Here is a 19,004-nt window from a genome sequence, read left to right as displayed (position 1 = left end):
TTGTATTATTGTCTACACTGATGATGGGGAAACAAACATTAAAAATGAAGAAATTAATTTTCCTGATTGAATCTAGCTAGCTGAACAAATCCCTTGCTCATTTTTTAGTGTTAATGGAGCTGAAACTTTTAATCAACCATCATTTGTTGGGTCTTTAAACGCACCGTTTCGCACACACACATTCATACTGAACAGAAGAGCATAGTCTATCCCATGATCCTTTGCGTGGGTTACAGAAACCTGCTTGTTTCCCGGGATGGAACTAGGACTGCTTTGTCGAACAAAAAATGTTGGTACTTTTTATTAGATTCTCTTCATTGTCTGAACTGCGGATCATTTTTTAAAGAACAACTAATGTGAAACCCAAACCCTCTCCAAGTGCGTCACTCTTCTTTAAAGTTCTCCCCCGTCTGAAATCTCAGCGAACGAGAGGTTACGAGAGCGGAGTCCAGTATGACGTAATAATGGTCTTCAATCCTCCTCCAGCCAGCTGTAGTCATGCCTCACTTTGATTATACAATGAGTCCTCTGGAGTTGGAGACTTCAGGGATTGATGACGCGCAGTGACAAACCTTGATGTTTGACCAATCACAGCAGAGTGGCCGTGGTTACTCTAAACAAGATTTAATTCCCAGAAAATGGAAACGTTTTGAGTGAGCGGGGCTTAAGATAAGTTTTCTTAAAATATTTAAATGAAAAGAGAGTTTTGTACAAACAGACACATACTGATTATACAATAAAGTCCAAGATCTATTTAAGACACACTTAAATCAACACATTAGTTACACAGAAGGCAAGACAGATGCAAACACATATTCAGTGAAAGTTGACCTTTTTATAATTAACATGTTTTTTCAATGAAGAAATACTGTTGTTTTTATCCAAGAACTGTGTAATTTGTGTGTGTGTGTGTGTGTATTTTTTGTTGGTTGTCAATGGTTTCTCATGACTATAAACAGCTCGACTCTATCTGCCAGCTCCTGGCAACACATGTCAACCGTATGTCCCTGAACTCACCACGGTTAATGACAGCAACCACTTGACTCATCCTTTCATCATCAGTCTTCTTAATATATTCAATCCACCGTTGGTTTGTTGTTTCAGAGTCGGCGTCCTTGATGTGTCTCTCCTCCGGCTGTCCGTCGTTTTTCTTGTCGTTTTCATTTCCACTTCATCTCCACTGCGCTTCTTTTTATCCAGAATCTCAGATTCACTAGCTTCGGGTGAAACTTTCACATCTGTCATTGTTTGAGCTTCTCTTCAGCCTCTTGGCAAAGTTTGCTGGTTTTATACGTGGGCAGTATTTCACCACAATTATTCACAACAAACTTGCAAAACATTAACGTATTAAATTATATTTAAGAAAAGGTTGACAAATTCTTGTTTTTATTATCTATTTTATGTTGTACTATATTATTATATATGTATTATACATTTAATTGTATTATTTATCATATTATTATAAGGGGGTTATTACATTTCGCTGGTGTTCAGAAATACCATCAGGATCCAGTTGTCTTACGAAGGATTTTTCAATCTCTTAAAGTGCCAACAATCTTTGATCCTACTGTGATGTTCAAGCAAGTTTTGGAAGGTTCCTGCCACCTGCTGGCCAAATGAGCGTATTGCTGTTAAGGATATTTCAAATGCTAAAAAAAAAATGTGTTTAACTTTATAGGTCGGGTGGATTTAGAGAAAATAATATTGGGTAACGAAGAATAAACCACGATACGACCTCTCAGATTTTTGTTTTGCACATTGAGCTGATGTATAGCTAGAGAGAAGAAGACAAGAGATTAGTAGAAGAAGAGTGAAGTGATGCTACATGCTATGCTAACTACTATGTCCTGCCTTTTTATTATCCTTTATATTCAATAAAGTAATCTAACGGCTACTTCTTACGACTACAAAACGCTGTATTGCTGATATAATAAACCCATTCATAACTTTTTTATCGGACCATCGACTGGTTCTTGATCATCTAGATCGGTCCATGGGCTCGTGAATCATCATCACGGATCAATAGCTCGCATCTTACTCATGGTGTCAACGAAACAGTGAACTCCCATGATGCCTGTGTACATAGTGCTCTATTTAGTGACGGCTACAATAGTGCATCAAAATAAAATATCTAGGTTGCTATGTCAAAAGAAATCAACAGCTGTAATTGATTGGCTGGGCGGCAAAGCATTACGGTAGCTGTTCAGGTCACCGTTACTGAGAGGGTTGTGGACAGGGATGGCATCTTGTGAGCTTAAATAAATGCTTCTTTTTTTAAATATTTTGAATTTAAACAGGTGATTCAATGGTCACTACGTCACGGATTTTGATATAATTTTCTGCAAGATGAAAGTGGACAGTCCAGACCATCCCAACCCCCTCTGCCCCCCATTTTAGAAACCGTTCTTTATAATCCAGTTTCTTGTTTGTTCTCCAGAACCTGGTGATGTTCCTCAGCCTGCTGGTGGCCTGGGTGATCCCGGACATCCCCAAAACCATCGTGGAGCAGCTGAAACGCGAGAAGAAGCTGCTGGTGGACGTCTTCTTACGCGAGGAGAAGGAGAAGTTCCAGCTGATCCAGAGCCTCTTCGCCAAGGACGCCAAGCACCCGCAGAAACACCCCGTCGCCCCCTACGCCTCGGTGCGGGGTCGCTACAGTACTTTGCCCGCCGGCCTCAGTCAGACGCCGGAGTCCGGGGGGTCCAGGATGAGGTGCAGGGCGGCCAGTTTCAACGCCAAGGTCCCCGCGTCGCCTGGAAACGACAATTCGAGACACACAGCCGTGTGAGTTTTTTCCAGCTGGTCGCGGGTTCAAAACCCCCGGCGGTGTTTTGGGTCAGGCGGTGGTCAGAAGCCTCCACATTAGTTACTGTTATGAAGTAGTGTTGAAAATACCCAGCAGAAAAAAGACCAGAGAGGACTCGAGCAAAACAGGTTCGGTTGCAGCTGAAGCTGTAGAACCACCATGAGAGCGACACGGAGAACATCTCGGGGAGTTTGTGTGCACTGCTGTTCCGACCAGAGACCACCCCGTCGTTGTTTTGAAGTCCACCCGGATCTGCTTGAGCTGCAGCTCTTCCAGTGGTTTGAAAGTGTTTTCCGAGGAAGTGGAAGCTCAGAACAGTTGAGCGGCACCACTGAGCTGAAGGCTCTTCATGTGACACATGCCTTAAATCAAGAGAGATGCACAGAAACATCTCAACCCTTTTTTTTTTACACTTTTTCCAGCACTGGTTTTCTGCATTTCAACACGATCTGAGAAGTTGCACAAGGCTCTGTTGAAATGAGATCCTACCACATGTGGATAAAGGTTCTGTTCAGGAGAGTGACGCGTGAGTGAAGCCTGTCATGGTGGAAAAAACCCCCCTCAATTATCCGGATTATCTAGTCTTATTTAGATTCAGTCCTTTGTCCAACCTTTGTCTATACATTTATCAGTTTAGAAAAAGGTTTATCACATGTTGTTCCAAAGTCCAAAGGCTTAAAAAAAAAAGTTGTCGTGCTCAGATTTGGCTGGACGGTGGTCTGGGAATCAAACCCTCATCACTGAGTAAATCGTTGTTTAACCACTAAAATAAAACATGTCACTTCTTCACATAGGAGTGTTTGGAACTCACTGAACACATTTACCGATTATATCAAATAATTTGGTCACATGATCTAACTCTTATTATACGAGCATTGATTCTCTTAATGTCATAAACTTAAAACTAATTTTCTACTCACCCTCATGTCGACTAAGTGTTGGGATTATTTTCATTAATCTGTTCCTTTTTAGAGTTTTAAACAAAAATGTGAGTCCATGTTAATGTAGCAACTGGAGTTGTATTCGTCTTCGTTATCATTAAAAACATCCTAATATAACCAGATACTTCCTATCTGTACTGTCCACATTGTATGGAAGCCTCGACATGAGGAATTGTTCTGGAAAAGTCTATTTTTGAGGCTTGTTTTTAGAGGATGCTACCAGGCTAGCTGCTTGACCATCAGCCTACAACTATCGGATGTGCATTGACACTTGCAGGGTGTTTGAATGAGAGGATAAAGGGCAATTTTCGCTACAAAAAAGCTTAAAATACAGACTTATTTAAGTTTTTCCAGAACAACTTTTTTATGTCCAGGTTTCAATACAAGATGGACGGTACAGGCGAGCAGTACGGAGGTATTTGAATGTTTGTTTTTGGACGAACACAAAGACAACTGAGCTCCAGTCGCTACATTAAAATGAACAAACATTTTGTCTATAACTCCAAAAAGGAACAGATTACTCTGAAAATAATCCCCAAAACAATAATCGACATGAGGGTGAGTAGAAAATGAGTGACATTTGAACTCCGGGTGAACTTTAACCTTACGTGTCCCGGGATAGAGCCAGGTCACTTATGTCTCCCAGTTGACTATGGAAAACCTACTTATTCCCGTGTAAGAGGCCGAGAACCTGTTTTTACAAGATTCTCCAAAAGTTGGCCATCAGAAGTCAAACCATATGAGTTCTCACTCTTTACACTGAGATACATTCCATCCCATAATGATCTACCGTTTCACCATGCACGGTGGTCGAAGCGTCGCTCAGGGCGCCATCTGGTGGAGTCCCATATCAACACACCTTTTCACAGGCAGGTGCACACAACTCCCCGGCAGCCTTTTTCGTCAAGTTTTACGTGAACGTTGTCGCGACTGTTTACCCGATAAGTGTTAAGATTTTTACGTTTTGGTAAAATCGATAAGAAGTGAGGCGCGTTAGCTTCATAGCGTAGACAAGCAATAAAAAGTAGACGTTTAGGCGGAACAAAACGAATATTAGAGTAGAGTAAAGTGACTTCTAGTGGTTCCACGGAGCCGCTTTCCGCTTCTTTTGTGTATTTCTCTGACAGATGTGTAGCATTTACGGCGCAGGACTTTTGTTTGCGATGTTTACGGGCGCGTTTGCTCTCTGCTGCTAGTGTTTGTGCGACGCAGGCATCAGCCATAATAACCGGAGGTAGAACTCGTAGACGCTGTGAATCTTCAGCAGATTGAACTCTTTAACATTCCATCACGAGGACGACATTCCAAGAAAGGGTAGATTTGGATGAACAGCGACGGTTCAAGAAGAACATGAGGCTCGTCATGACAACCAGCCTCTGCAACATAAGGTTTTATTGACCATCAGATCAAAATATGTTTGATTTAGAAACCAGCAGAAACGTTAAAAACAGGGTTAATGAAAGTGAAATTATTGTTTTATATTTACGTACATGTTTACATATTTATTTGCTCATGTTACTGAAAATATAACATCTTAAAAATGGTTAAACATGATATAAAATGAAATAGAAAATTACATCTATGAATACTTTCTATTTTTCTATTTATCGTTTTAATCATTTATTTGTAAAATAAAATAACTCTTCAACTTGTGCAGAAAAAATAAGGTTTATTTCGAGCAAATGATTAAAATAATGACAATAAATACAAACGTGAATGTGGTTTCTGATTATTTTAAAGCAATAAATGATTTTATTAACAGTTGTTTTTACAAGAATTTACAAAAACTAATCACTTGTTAAAAGCCACTAGATGAACAGATGAAAACCTTTGAATACCATTATTATAACCAGATATTCCAGTTTGTGCAGAAGTAGTTTTCATCCTCATGCTCGACGACATCAACCCCAAAAAGGAGGGAAACCCTGTGTGGAAACGGACGAGATCATGTGACTCTGCGAGGAAATGGGATCATGTGACCGCCTGAGATTACTAAGAGACTACAAACTGTTTCAGAGGCCTTTTTACGGACTGTTCTCGCGACTCCGGTTCATGTTGTTGTTTATATATTTGAGGGAGAAACAAAGACGTTGACCCATCCTTGGTTTGTGAATGATTTGTGATATTTGATCTCATTGTTTGTCCCTTTTTTTTCTGCTACTTCTCTTTCACCTTTTACCCACATGTTAGTTTAACAAACATGTTTTAGAGAAAAATCCTCCGAAATCTTGTTTTGAAAATAAACATTTATTGATAAACCAGTTGTTTATTCTGACACTTGACCAAATAAAAAAACTTTTTTAGAGGGATTCAAATATTATTACGTCCAAAAGATAAAAAATGAATTAAAAAATATATTTTGGAAAATTAAAATATTTGTAAAATAATATTCAACTCATTTATTGAGAGATTAAGATTGTATAAATGTGTAAAGCTGGTGACAATTAAACTACGGAAAACTCTACCTTTACAATTGTAAAAATTGTGTAATAAAAAGTATAGGTTACTTCTAAATGAATGCTATACTAGCTAGCTTAGCTAGTGGCTAACGGTGCTAGCGTCAGACAATGTGAGGTGATATTTACCATCCCGTCCACAACACATTGTATCTTTTTATTTTATTTTGAAGATGTTGATGTAAATTCTGAAAATTTACAATGAAATAGGAAACTTTAACTTCTTAAATAGAGTACAACTTGTGTGTGAAGCGGCAGGAAAGACATTCATTCATTGAAGGATCTAACAGAAAGTGAATTCTTGAAAGAAAAAAAGAATTTTTCTTTAAGATTTTAAACACAAAGTAGACAGCAAACTGATAGAATGACAATAATATGAAGCTCTTTTCTCCTAGATGTAAGTTTGTGTCGTACAATTTGACCGCAGAATATGTGGCAGATGTATTTAGGTCTCACATCCGTTACGCTTCGATCCTAAATCTCTTCAGAGATTGAAGACACTGCAGGACGATCTCATGACCTCGAGGGCCTCATTTATTAATGTCTCTGTCCTGCTCCATACACTGTGACCATAGAAGGTCGCGTCCAGCGTGAGTTCCCGGCCTCTTAAATCTTGTTTAGATGGACGGACGCTCCCAAAATACCCGACTACATGTAAAATACACAGATACAATCCAAACAGTAAACACGATTAATCCAATCAAACTTAGAACAACAATTGCAGCATGAATGAGAAACAGTTTAACCCCAAAATAACTCATCAGCATCTTGTCCAGAACGGTCTGGCTGACCTCGTGTGAGTTCTTCAGGACGGAGCCAGAGGAACATCTTCAGGGAGCAGCAGCTTACAGCGAGACAGAGGGAGGAAAAACATTTATTGAATAATAATCATTGTTGAAAAGATGCAGCTGAACACAGATTCAATCAATATGTTTTAAATAAGGTTTTCTTATTTGAACGTCAAAACATTAAAGCTACATCTTTATATTTATGGTTTTTCAATTTTCCTAAAAACTAAAAAGCCACACATAGGTTGTTGGTTCAATTCCAGCTGTGTAAACTGTTGAGTCTGAGTAAAATGTTCAGTGTTTTTTTGTAATAAAAAATGTGTTTCTTTGACTAACAATCATCATGTCAATAAAAATTGAATTTTAAAAAGTAATGGTAGCACAAAAGTGAACCGTTTTCTTTTTTTTATGGAGGAGCGCCTAAAGACCCTTCCAGGCAGGGTTCCCCGCATTGCATTATGGGACATTTGCTGCCTCCAAATTATATTTTTTGGCCCTTTTTTCATGTTAACGAGCCAATCAAGACACTCCATCTTTGTTCAATATCAGCTGGTTAAGGAATCACACCAAATGACAGAAAGTGTTTTTTTTCAAATCATAAGATTAAAAGCCGCTGTAACCTTGTTTTTTATCAGGGTCAAGGTGACCCGAAGGTCTGTCGTATCCCTTGTGTTGATTCTGGGTCAAGATGAACGACCTTCACCACTGCATATGTATCTATGGAAGCCAGGGAGGTCATTCACCTTGACCCTGAGACAACACAAGGGATACCTCAAACACGTTTGTTTTCAGGGTCACTCTGACCCAGAGATACCACAAGAGTTAAGTTGCATGTTGTGATTAAAAAAAAAAAATCCACAAAAACATTGAAAAAGAAAATATAAATCCAGTTTAGAACAAAGACAGAGACGAAGAAAAAGTAATAATAAAAAGACTATACATTTCTTTTAGATTCAAATCTTAAACTTACTTTTTCTTCATTTTTCTTCCATGAAGGTTGCAACATGAAGACGGTTAATGGCAGCTGTTGTTGGACTGAGTGCATGTGCCACACATCTTACTTTCACTTGCACAAACAAACAAATACACAAAGTTCAACGTAGTAATGGGAAACAAACCACAGCGGCCTCGTCGCACACAAACTCTTTAAAACCCTTTGAAACATCAGAGACTTTTGTTTTCTCTACTTTCACTGTCTTTCTTGACAAAAAAGTCTCTGACACGTCCAGCTGTGACCAGCTCTTGTCGGTCGCCGAAAATAGATGAAGCATCACAGCACGAGAAAAAGTGTGAAAATGTGTTGCGGACACGAACAATAGATTTTATTTTGTTCGCGGTGGATGCTCCAGATATTGCCATTGATCTGATAAAGTTCATCTGTGTGAGTTTCTGCTCGCTTCCCAGAACCTCTTTTTATTCCCATCTTTTCTTGAGAGCCTTCTCACACTCCTGCTCTGCTCTGTGACTCTCCTGGAGACAGCAGGTTCTTGAGTTGTGGTGAAGTCCATCCTCACTTACCTTTAATCATCTTACTCAGTAGGTCGTACTGTTGAGGTACCCATGTGACCTTTTGGTGGTCTTGACGGTCTACGTTCTTTTTCTTGTCTTGGTGGACTGGTTGTCCCTTCTCGGACCATAATAGTGGTGTTATTATTTCTACCTAAGGGAACTGGTCTTGGTCTCCATTTTGGTCTTGGTTTCAATCTTGGTATTGTCTTGGGTTCTTGGTTTCTTCCTGTCTCCTACTAGTAGTGGTCTTAAAGTTATCATTTCTATCAAATGAAACTAGTCTTGATCTCGGTCTAGGTTTCAGTCTTGGTCCTGATATAAGTTTCTGTAGCATCTTGGGTTAGCGTTTAGCAGTCTTTATTTCATTATTTTTACCTAATGAAACTAGTCTTCGCCTTGGTCTTGGTTGTGGTCTTGGTTAAAGTCTCTTTCTCTGTCTCCATTTTGGTCTTGGTATTGTCTTAGGTTCTTGATTTCGTTCTGTCTCTGACTATAATACTGGTCCTGATGTTTTTTGCATCCATCCAATGAAACTAGACTTGATCTCCGTCTATGTACCATCTTGGGTTTGGAATTTGTCTTGTTTTGGTCTTGGTCTCCATCTTGGTCTTGTCTTGGGTTCTTAATTTGGTTCTGTCTCTGACTATAATAGGAGTCCTGATGGTTTTTATTTCTATCTAATGAAACTAGTCTTGGTCTTGGTCTTGGTCTTGGTCTTGGTCTTGGTCATGGTCTCGGTCTAAAATGAGACATTCTTGAAAACAATTCAAGAATTCTAGAAACAGGAAAAACAAAGATTAAAACACTGATACACTGATATTCAGTTATAAACTATTCAAACCTAGCATGCTAGTTCTTGTTCTCATTTAATTTTGAATTTGAACTGAACTATGTAGTGAGCAGGTCTGCCAGGAGACTCATGGAGGTAAGATTAGGTCTCATGGGGGTAAGATTAGGTCAGTAACTGGATGTGTGAGTTCTCTCTGGCTCGTCCATGTTCATGTTTCAGTTTAAGTTGATTTCTGGAGTAAATGCTCTTCTCTTCAAAGTGCTGCGACACAAAGAGTTTCACAGCAACTCCTCATGTCAGCGTAGCACTCCAGGAATTTCCTGATCTCATCTCCAAGTGTCAATCAAACTCATTGGTGTTGCAGGGGTGAGAGTCGAGCCACGGCTCGGACCAGAACCTAATTAGGAGATTCTTGCTTCAACCCTCTTGACGTGACTTCATCCAGAGCTACAGCTTTAATGCACTCAACATGAATTTGGCTTCGGAATTTTTGTCTGCAAGACCAACCAGATCTTCTTTGAAGGTCGTCGTTGTTTTACATCCCCTTTAAAATACCTTTTCAAGGAATATTTTCATGCAATATTTTCATGGACATTTTGTCATAACTCTTATATCTCCACGACTCAGATGTTCCTGCAGTTGTTAGTTAAGATGTAATTATTTTAAGGAATATTTTAATGCAATATTTTGTAATAACTAAACTAAAACTCTGATAGACACTGCATTTATTGAACTAAGTATCTCCATATGATGGTACTATACTTTTTAAAATCCCCCTTTGAATTGGTTTTGAGGAAAAATGTACGCAATATTTTATAAACAATTATATACAATATTGTATAAACAACGACTAAAACTTAGATGGTCATCAAATGTCACCTGCTAATGATGTAACTACATATGTTAGTTTTAAATTATTTTTAAGGAATATTTTAATGTAATATTTCATAAAGGTCTTGTGTTTATTAAAACTCAAACTGGTACCAAGTTAAATTGTTAAACAATTTAGTGAGTGTAAATAAAACCAGATGTTGTTTTCGTGTTGCAGGCAGCTGCTGTAAAAAGTAACTTGTATTCCAACTATGTTACTTTCAGTAAGAAAGTAAATCAGTGAGTAAAGTAACTAAGTTACTTTTTGAAGTGAGTAATGAGTAATCATATTACTTTGTAATAGTAGTGCTGCCGTCGTGACGGAAAAAACACCCAAAACTCACCTTGTTCTGACCCGGACAAGACGTCAAGTTGTGTAACTTTGTTTCAAAAATATTTAGGCTCAGAAGGTTTTTAGTGTGAGAGGGTCATGGTGGGCTACACTAGATGGACGGCGGCTGTCACCAATAGTCACTATCTGTATGTGTGTGTGATTGTGTGTGTGTGTGTGTATGTGTGTGTGTGTGTGAGGGAGGTCTGTCTAAATTTCAGTTCAAAGAAGAATTCTTGCAGCTACACGTAGCAGAATGCAGCAATAGTTTTCCCTCCTTAATTACATACACACGCACACATGCATGCACACACACACACACACACACAAACAAACACATACACACACACACGCATGCACATGCATCTCATATGCTGAGGAATTTCAGTTAACTAGTCTGTTATATTTGTGTTACTTCTATATCTCAGGCAAAGCAGTTCAAGGGAAGATTGAAAGCATTTGTTTCTGGCGCCCCCTAGTGTTAGAACAGTGAAACGAAAAATGTCGTAAAACTGTAAAAGTTTTCAGGCATCAAAGTTTGAATTCGGCGGATACACAATTTTCTCTTCCTAGTCATTTTACAAAAGTACTGTCAGTGCTTCAGCAGTGACGACAAGGAATGCAACCGCCGTCTCCAGTTCGTGCTATAAAGACGGCTTTACAGTCAGACGTGAGGATTTCAAGGGCTTTTGCATGAAATGACAGCGATTCCATCCTGAGCCTCAAAGAGATAATGTCTGCCAAAATGTCACGAAAACAGAATTTATACTGAGGAACCCGGCATTGCAGGTTTACTGTAGCCTTCGGGGATGTTGTGATACCATCATGTTTTCATCTTTGTTTGAACACATACTCCTTCTCAGGAAAGTCAAACGTCAAACTTTGATCTGCTCTAAAAAATATCAGAATAAATTGGTCTCTCAGTTGACGTCAAGGTGATCTTTCAACAAGTTTGATTGTTTTGATTTTCTCTCTGGATTTGCCAAAACTTGTCAGGCAAGACTGGAGTGTTTCTGCTCGTCATGGTTCTGTGTTTCTCTCCTGCTGCCATGATCGTCTGCCAACACGTCACATATCATCGTGTTGTTCTTTCCCACTTCCTCGTCGTTCTCCTCGCTCTCTTCCTAAAACCTGGAAGTGACAAAACTTCACTGACAGGTTTGCTGTGTTTTTGTTTTACAGTCAGAAAATAACCCATGTCTTCAATAAAAAAAAAAAGAGTTTTTCTCATTCTAAAAAAAAACAACAAAAAAACAATTACACAGTCAACTTTTAAATATCTTGAATCACAACTTGGTTCAAACCACTTTGATGTCAAATTAAAAACAAATTAAAATATTTTTTTTAACAAAAACGGTTATAACTAATACGTGGCCTTTATTTCAAAACTATATAAACCCGAGTGCAAAATATTTACATACAGGGTCGAACCGGGATTCATCTTTAGAAAATGTCTTTTTATTTATTTTATCCTTTTTTTTAAAACAAAATTCAAAATAAGTAATTTAACACGTCCATTAACAAAAACTATTTCTGGAAAGATAATTTGATTCCTAAGTATATTTTTTACATGATATACGGAGGTAAATTTTTCCATCATTTATTCAATTTTTAGACAAATATGAACAACAATGTTTAAATTTTGAAGTGAAAATTTGATGTATGTTTTAGGTATGACTGCAAACTGAAATACATTTTAGGGAATTCATCGAATTACTGCTATAATGCAAAACAATGTTCATTTTGAAGGATTTCCTCTAATATTTTGCTGGGTTAAGACAGGAGAAAAGTTACAAAATAGTTACACAAATAACAATTTAATAAACACTAGAACACCAGAATGACCACAGGATGGCAACTCGGTCCAAAACAGTATTTTCCAAAAAAAAGTCCTTTCTCTCAGAAAACATTCCTAGGAAAACAAAGGGGTAGATTCCGACATGGCAGCAGGACGCACAATCCACCGAGGAACGTAGAACGTAGTAAAGTCAAAGACTTACCATGTGGGACTGGAAACGCGCCGACAACTGCTGGCTGGGGATCAGACCCTTAAATCTGTCAGGGCTGACGGATTGATCACCAGTAGCTGTGCGACTCTGCCAACCACTGTCAGGAGCCGCGCCCGTCAACCGTCAAAGAACAAGAAAATGGCGACCTCCCTGGCTTCTATGAATACATAGGCAGTGGTGGAGGTCGTTCACCTTGATCCAGAGACAACACACGGGATAAAACAAACACATTTGTTCTCGGGCCTTCGGGTCACCTTGACCCCGAGATAACACAAGGGTTTAGTCACATGTGGTGTTGGGCCCTGGCTCCGTAACAACAGACATACCTTTTTGTAAAGTAACCAGTAAGTTGTACAAACATTCATATTTGCAACAGTGAATCAGAAAATGATATCTTCTGTTCTTTTGAAAAAATGTTATGATAGCAAAAAGATCAAAGACTAGGATGTTGATATAATCTTGACCTGTTGCCACAAGGAACTTGTGTGAATAGAAAGTACTAATTTTACGACTTTTATTCCCGTAATTACACATCAGTAACTGTCTCAATGAACCAGTGATACTAACTTGACGTGCAAACATCAGGTGCTTGTATTTTTTTTAATATATTACCTGCAAAGATAAATAATTGAAGGTGATAAATGTAGTCTAAGATTGCCAATGATGAGTAAAAAAAAAGGAAAGGCAAAATAATTGATTTATATTCCATCCATCTTGAAATTCTTCACAAACATGAGCAGAATAAAAGTTTTTTTATTGCTTTGAACAAGTTAACACTCCTTGTAACGGAGGAGCAATAACTCAGATGGTTTTTGAAAACTATAAACAGAAATCTCCGGCTCAAAATAATCACCTCCTGACAAAATAATGTCCTCCAGATGACAGCGTTATGTTTTTACCGTCCTCGTAAAATCATGTCAGAGCGTGTGGATCACAAACGGATCCGTTCTGCTGCCGAACTGATGCATCGCAGCCGGGAAATCACAACAACCGGATCTACCTCCGATGAAACTGAGTGAGTCGAGTGAGTGTTGAGCTATGATCCACATTATATTCAGTTACGTACTGAGAGAAAATGTTGAGAAAAGCAGATGATCAGTCACAAAAACGAGTTAATAATGATACATTTTTCTCCAAGCGGTTGATCGTGTCTACGTCTACATTAGCAATGACTCCTCGAGGGGGAACTTGCTTATGCAGCGTTGAACCGGTGCCACATGGTCAAGCTGCTGTTTCCAGGCTGCGATCAATAAAGTTAATTTGAGCTTTCAAGCTAATTGGAGGCACTTTTAGCAGCAGCCGACTAAATGGACCTGAAGCATCGTCAGCATCTCAATCCACAAGTTCTCCAGGAGATCGTTCACTAACTAGTCGCGTTTCAAACGTCCTTGTATGCTAAAGACACGGAATCATTTTTAAAATATATTCTTTTATCTTATTGGTTTATAACTTAAAATCTCTGTGCAAAACGACAACACAACAACATTAAGTCACAACACAATTGCAAAAAACGACAACACTACAACATTAAGCCACAACACAATTGCGAAAAATGACAGCACAAAAACATTTAGTCACAACACAATTGCAAAAAATTAAAACACAACAACATTAAGTCACAACACAATTGCAAAAAACGACAACACTACAACATTAAGCCACAACACAATTGCGAAAAATGACAGCACAAAAACATTTAGTCACAACACAATTGCAAAAAATTAAAACACAACAACATTAAGTCACAACACAATTGCAAAAAACGACAACACTACAACATTAAGCCACAACACAATTGCGAAAAATGACAGCACAAAAACATTTAGTCACAACACAATTGCAAAAAATTAAAACACAACAACATTAAGTCACAACACAATTGCAAAAAACGACAACACAACAACATTAAGCCACAACACAATTGCGAAAAATGACAGCACAAAAACATTTAGTCACAACACAATTGCAAAAAATTAAAACACAACAACATTAAGTCACAACACAATTGCAAAAAACGACAACACAACAACATTAAGTCACAACACAATTGCAAAAAACGACAACACTACAACATTAAGCCACAACACAATTGCAAAAAATGACAACACAACAACATTTAGTCACAACACAATTGCAAAAAATGAGAACACAACAACATTAAGTCACAACACAATTGCAAAAAACGACAACACTACAACATTAAGTCACAACACAAATGCAAAACCGACAACACAACAACATTAAGTCACAACACCATTGCAAAAACGACAACAGGACAACATTAAGCCACAACATTATTGCAAAAAATGACAACACAACAACATTAAGACACAACACAAATGCAAAACCGACAACAGAACAACATTAAGTCACAACACAAATGCAAAAACGACAACACAACAACATTAAGTCACAACACAAATGCAAAAACGACAACACAACAACATTAAGCCACAACAAATTCTAAAAACGACAACTCAACAACAATAAGCCACAACACAATTGCAAAATTGACAACACAACAACATTAAGACACAACACAATTGCGTAAACGACAACCGCCGCATATGTGTGGGTTTGGTTTAAGCAACACAACACACCAACATCAAGTCCTACCTAACAGAACTGTTAAAATTAAGATTTTCCGAGTTATGCAATCATATATAAATATATATATATATATATTCACAGTATATATACATATGTTGACTGTCTCTCAAATAAAATAATACAAGTTTGAGATATATTGTCCTGCAGCTCCTCTGTGAGCTTCTATGAGATTTGTCTGCCATAAAGAGAGGAAATTGCTGGATCACTGGACATATTGACGGTGGGACGTCTCAGTGTTGCTATCAAAGTTCAATCGTCCTCCAAGAATGCAGCAATAAATCAAACACAGACGTCGATGGCTGGTGGAGTGAGTGGGTCGAACGGTGACCATCAGAACCGAGGCTTCGCCGCCACCGAGGCTTCTTGATCGTCGGAGGGTTTAGGACGTGAGCGTGTTAGTGCTTCATGACTGTGAGAAAGCTCTTGTCATGACGGATACTTCACACCTTATATGTCTTAGTGGCTGATCCTGGAGCTCACCGAGCTCTTCGACACAAGAGGCTTAGCTACCGACTCTGTGGAGCCGCCCAGCAGGGGGCGCAGCTTCACCTCCACCTCACACACTTTTTATTCTTTTTCTCGGTAAGAATCTGTTTATAGTTTGAGTCTCAACGTGACGCCGTCCCTCCGAGCGCCGGTGCACGAGACTCTGAGGTCGGAACGGTGGGATTAAGGGTTACGAACCGCGGCCGCAGACTTTGGCATCGACACTGTTTGGACAATCCTCTGACCTTAATCTCCCTCCGTGTATCGGAGGGTGTTTCACGATCATAGGGACACACTTGTGAACCTCCTGGTGACGAGTTACCATGTCATTGACAGGCATGCCCCCTAAACCATTGTAACTGGGTGTGTCTTAAATCGCGTACTTCTGCACTTAATATTTTGAGTGCACAAGTGCGTTCCGATGAGTAGTATGTGAAAATGTAGTGCAATGAGCACTTAGTTATCTCACTCAAATGGCCAGAATATTTAGTGTGGATCGACGGACACTTACCACCCTTAACGGCCGCCATCTTAGTCACTTAGATGACGCTAAACGGACGACGCGTCTTCGGAGCCGATACCGGCGTAAATGTCTCAATAAGACCCTCATTTTACCACAAAACAACACAACAATAATAACAACTAAATGAATCAACTTAATAACTTGTTTCAATTGTTGAAAAGTGCTGTCAAGTGTCGCCGATAGTTGCAGTGACTGGTTGCGATCAGCGTTAAAAAGTAGTAGAAGAAGAAGCTGTCGAATACTTCCCGGTAAGTGTGTAGCGACTGTGTTTGATTTGAGACAGTACTAACCTGTATCCTGAAATTTAGTGCGTGATTTGAGACACAGCATTGGTCCACAGGGCTCTACGTTGCTTGTTAGCTTTAGCACTAGCACAGGTTTCCAGGGCTTTTCTTGCCGCGATCCTCAATGGAACATAAGCATAGGTTTAGAAGATCAGTAGCTACATTTGTGGTTCATAACTCACTAGTACTTTAAACTGCTTCTACCAGCTAAAGGTGGGTTTCGTACCTTCTATTATAGCGGCTGGCAGTGAAGGTGATGAAGGAGGCTGAAGACCAAGAAAGGTTAAAAACCATGAGGCTGACTTCCTGATATGAAGTGATAAAAGCAGTAAATGGTGATTGTATTCTTTGAAATAGGTTAGAAACAGGTGTTTTTTTCCAGTTTTTTTTTGTGGAAGAAACCAACTGCAGTTTCAGAGCCTGAAGTGGGCGGAGCTACAGGTTGACAAGGTTTACTTTTAGGTTCACAACTTAACACAACTGGAACAGGGTTTTTTTTTATGTCTTCGTTTTTATATTTTACATCTAAATATCAAATAACAACAAGTATGCGAAGCAACACTACCTTATAATAGTGAAAGTGATCAGGATATAGTAATGTCTAAATTTTATTTATTTAATATTATTATCAGTACAACAACATTTGAGTTTAAAACAGTAGCAATGAAAAGTTTCTGATTCTGAATGAACATGAAAACTTCAGTTTCACAACACAGACTCTGGGCCAGAGTCCCTCAACCAATCAAGACACAGATCAGAAAGGGATTTGCGATACAGCGAGGGACTGTACTTCATGTCGGTCCTCCATGAATTTGACTCCAAACATCTCCATAAAATGTCCCTCTGATCAACATTCCAGGGCGGACATCAAGCAGACTCGTCTGGTTCGCCATCTCGGTTAAAAAAAAATGCTGACATCGGCACTTGAACCTAAAACCATTTTCTTGAAGACCACATCTATCTCAGAGAAGACAACATCTCACGAGCAGAAGTGTGAGATCGAGACTGAGTATTTGACAAGATTGACTGGGTTATGGCTCCACTTCAGGGACCGAAATAACATCATGTAGGAGAGTTATGGGAACAGCAGGACCAGAGATGGACCCGGTTTCTCTGAGCCCACAATACTGACCCTGGATCCTCCCTCACTCTGAGCTCAAACACCCACCGGGACGCTTTAATCGGGGGTCACACGCTGACCAGAGGGTTGAACACAGGAAAACCAGTGGACGAGAGAGCTCTTGATGTAGAAGATTCACATGAGATTTTAAGAGTTAGATGGTCCAAAACATAGAGATCGAAACAGTGTCGAGTACATTTTCTTTAAATTACTTTCAGAAAGTTTATGGTTTGAAACTTAAGAAGGTGCAGAAAAAACTTTTGCTCAAGATTTCCTGCTGAAAAGTTATTTTAAAATCCTGTAACGACTTGAAAAAAGTATGATTATTATATTACTGTTTATACTATACACAGTGTTGACTCCTAAAGTACTATTTACAAGAATTCCGGTCGATAAAACTCTCATTTAATGGTTGTAAACGCTCAAACTGTCCCTTTATAAGACATGTTTTTACCTAATCTAATAATGGTGATAAAAACTTTATTGAGCGTCTTCATCCCTGGAGGACATGGCGGCACCGACAACACTCTGGCGCCAGTGTCACGTCAAAGCAATGATAATGTTTGTTGTCGTCTTTTCTTAGACCGTGTTCTGATCCGTCGCCTCACACGGCGTCTTCATCGTGGCCTCGGCACTTTTTTTCTCGTCACAGTCGGACACCGCGAGTCGTTCGCCGTCACCCCGAACCCTCCAAGGGTGAGTCAGGACTCGGCGACACACTAAAATAGACTTCAGGAAGTCCTGACAAAGACCTGCTTCATCTGCGGTCAGACTGTCTGTCTGTTGGTCTCATGAAGCTGTAAAAGTTCAGAGCCTCTCAGCCACGGGGGGAGTCTGGGTCTCCGCTCGTCAGCACTCGTTTGGATGATACGCAACTGAAAGACGAAAAGTAAAGTTTTCAAAGGACTTTTATTATGAAAACAGGAAGTGGAACCGACCCAAATACCATTAACACATTTTTAAGACGAATCAAGTTATACATATATATTTATATTTTATCCAAGACAGTTGCAGACCTGTCTTCTCAGGCCCCTCAAACTGCTCTCTCAAGGCCTTACTTTGCAAACGAAAATAGACCGGGTAGGTAGGTGATGTTCAAAACAATGTGAGCTACACTTTGGATCATGATTTAAGTCAATATTTGACATAAATCAAAATGTTTTTGCTTTTATTTAACTTGGATTGGATGTAATTTAATACCATATCATATGTGACGTCGTCTAGGTTACGGGGGCGGTTGTCATGGTAACCAGGCGTCAATAGTAACATTGTGAGTGACAAAAAGTGAAACGAGGTTGTGTTTCTACATCGTGAGGCAAGAAGTGCTTCTATAGGGGTTTGACAGTTCAGAGGTCAGTGTGTGTCTGGAGTCAGGAGTTTGTGTTGACACCCGCTCACACATTCACACCCTCACACACACACACACACACACACACACACACACACACACACACACACACACACACACACACACACACACA

At 39.2% G+C, this 19,004-nt stretch overlaps 1 protein-coding gene across 1 annotated transcript in view; it reads left to right on the top strand.

The window, feature by feature from the left end:
* Positions 1-5,999, top strand: part of ano2b (anoctamin 2b) — a 71,174-nt gene extending 65,175 nt beyond the window's left edge. The window contains exon 28 of the mRNA XM_087786782.1: positions 2,438-5,999. Coding sequence (XP_087642908.1) covers positions 2,438-2,788 — 351 coding nt within the window. The 3' untranslated portion in view covers positions 2,789-5,999. The remainder of the gene's footprint in view (positions 1-2,437) is intronic.
* Positions 6,000-19,004: the final 13,005 nt, after the last annotated feature.

Source organism: Callionymus lyra, chromosome 3 (genome assembly GCF_982586985.1).
Source record: "Callionymus lyra chromosome 3, fCalLyr1.hap1.1, whole genome shotgun sequence".
Lineage (NCBI taxonomy): Eukaryota > Metazoa > Chordata > Actinopteri > Syngnathiformes > Callionymidae > Callionymus > Callionymus lyra.
This window is presented reverse-complemented; position numbering and strand designations above follow the sequence as displayed.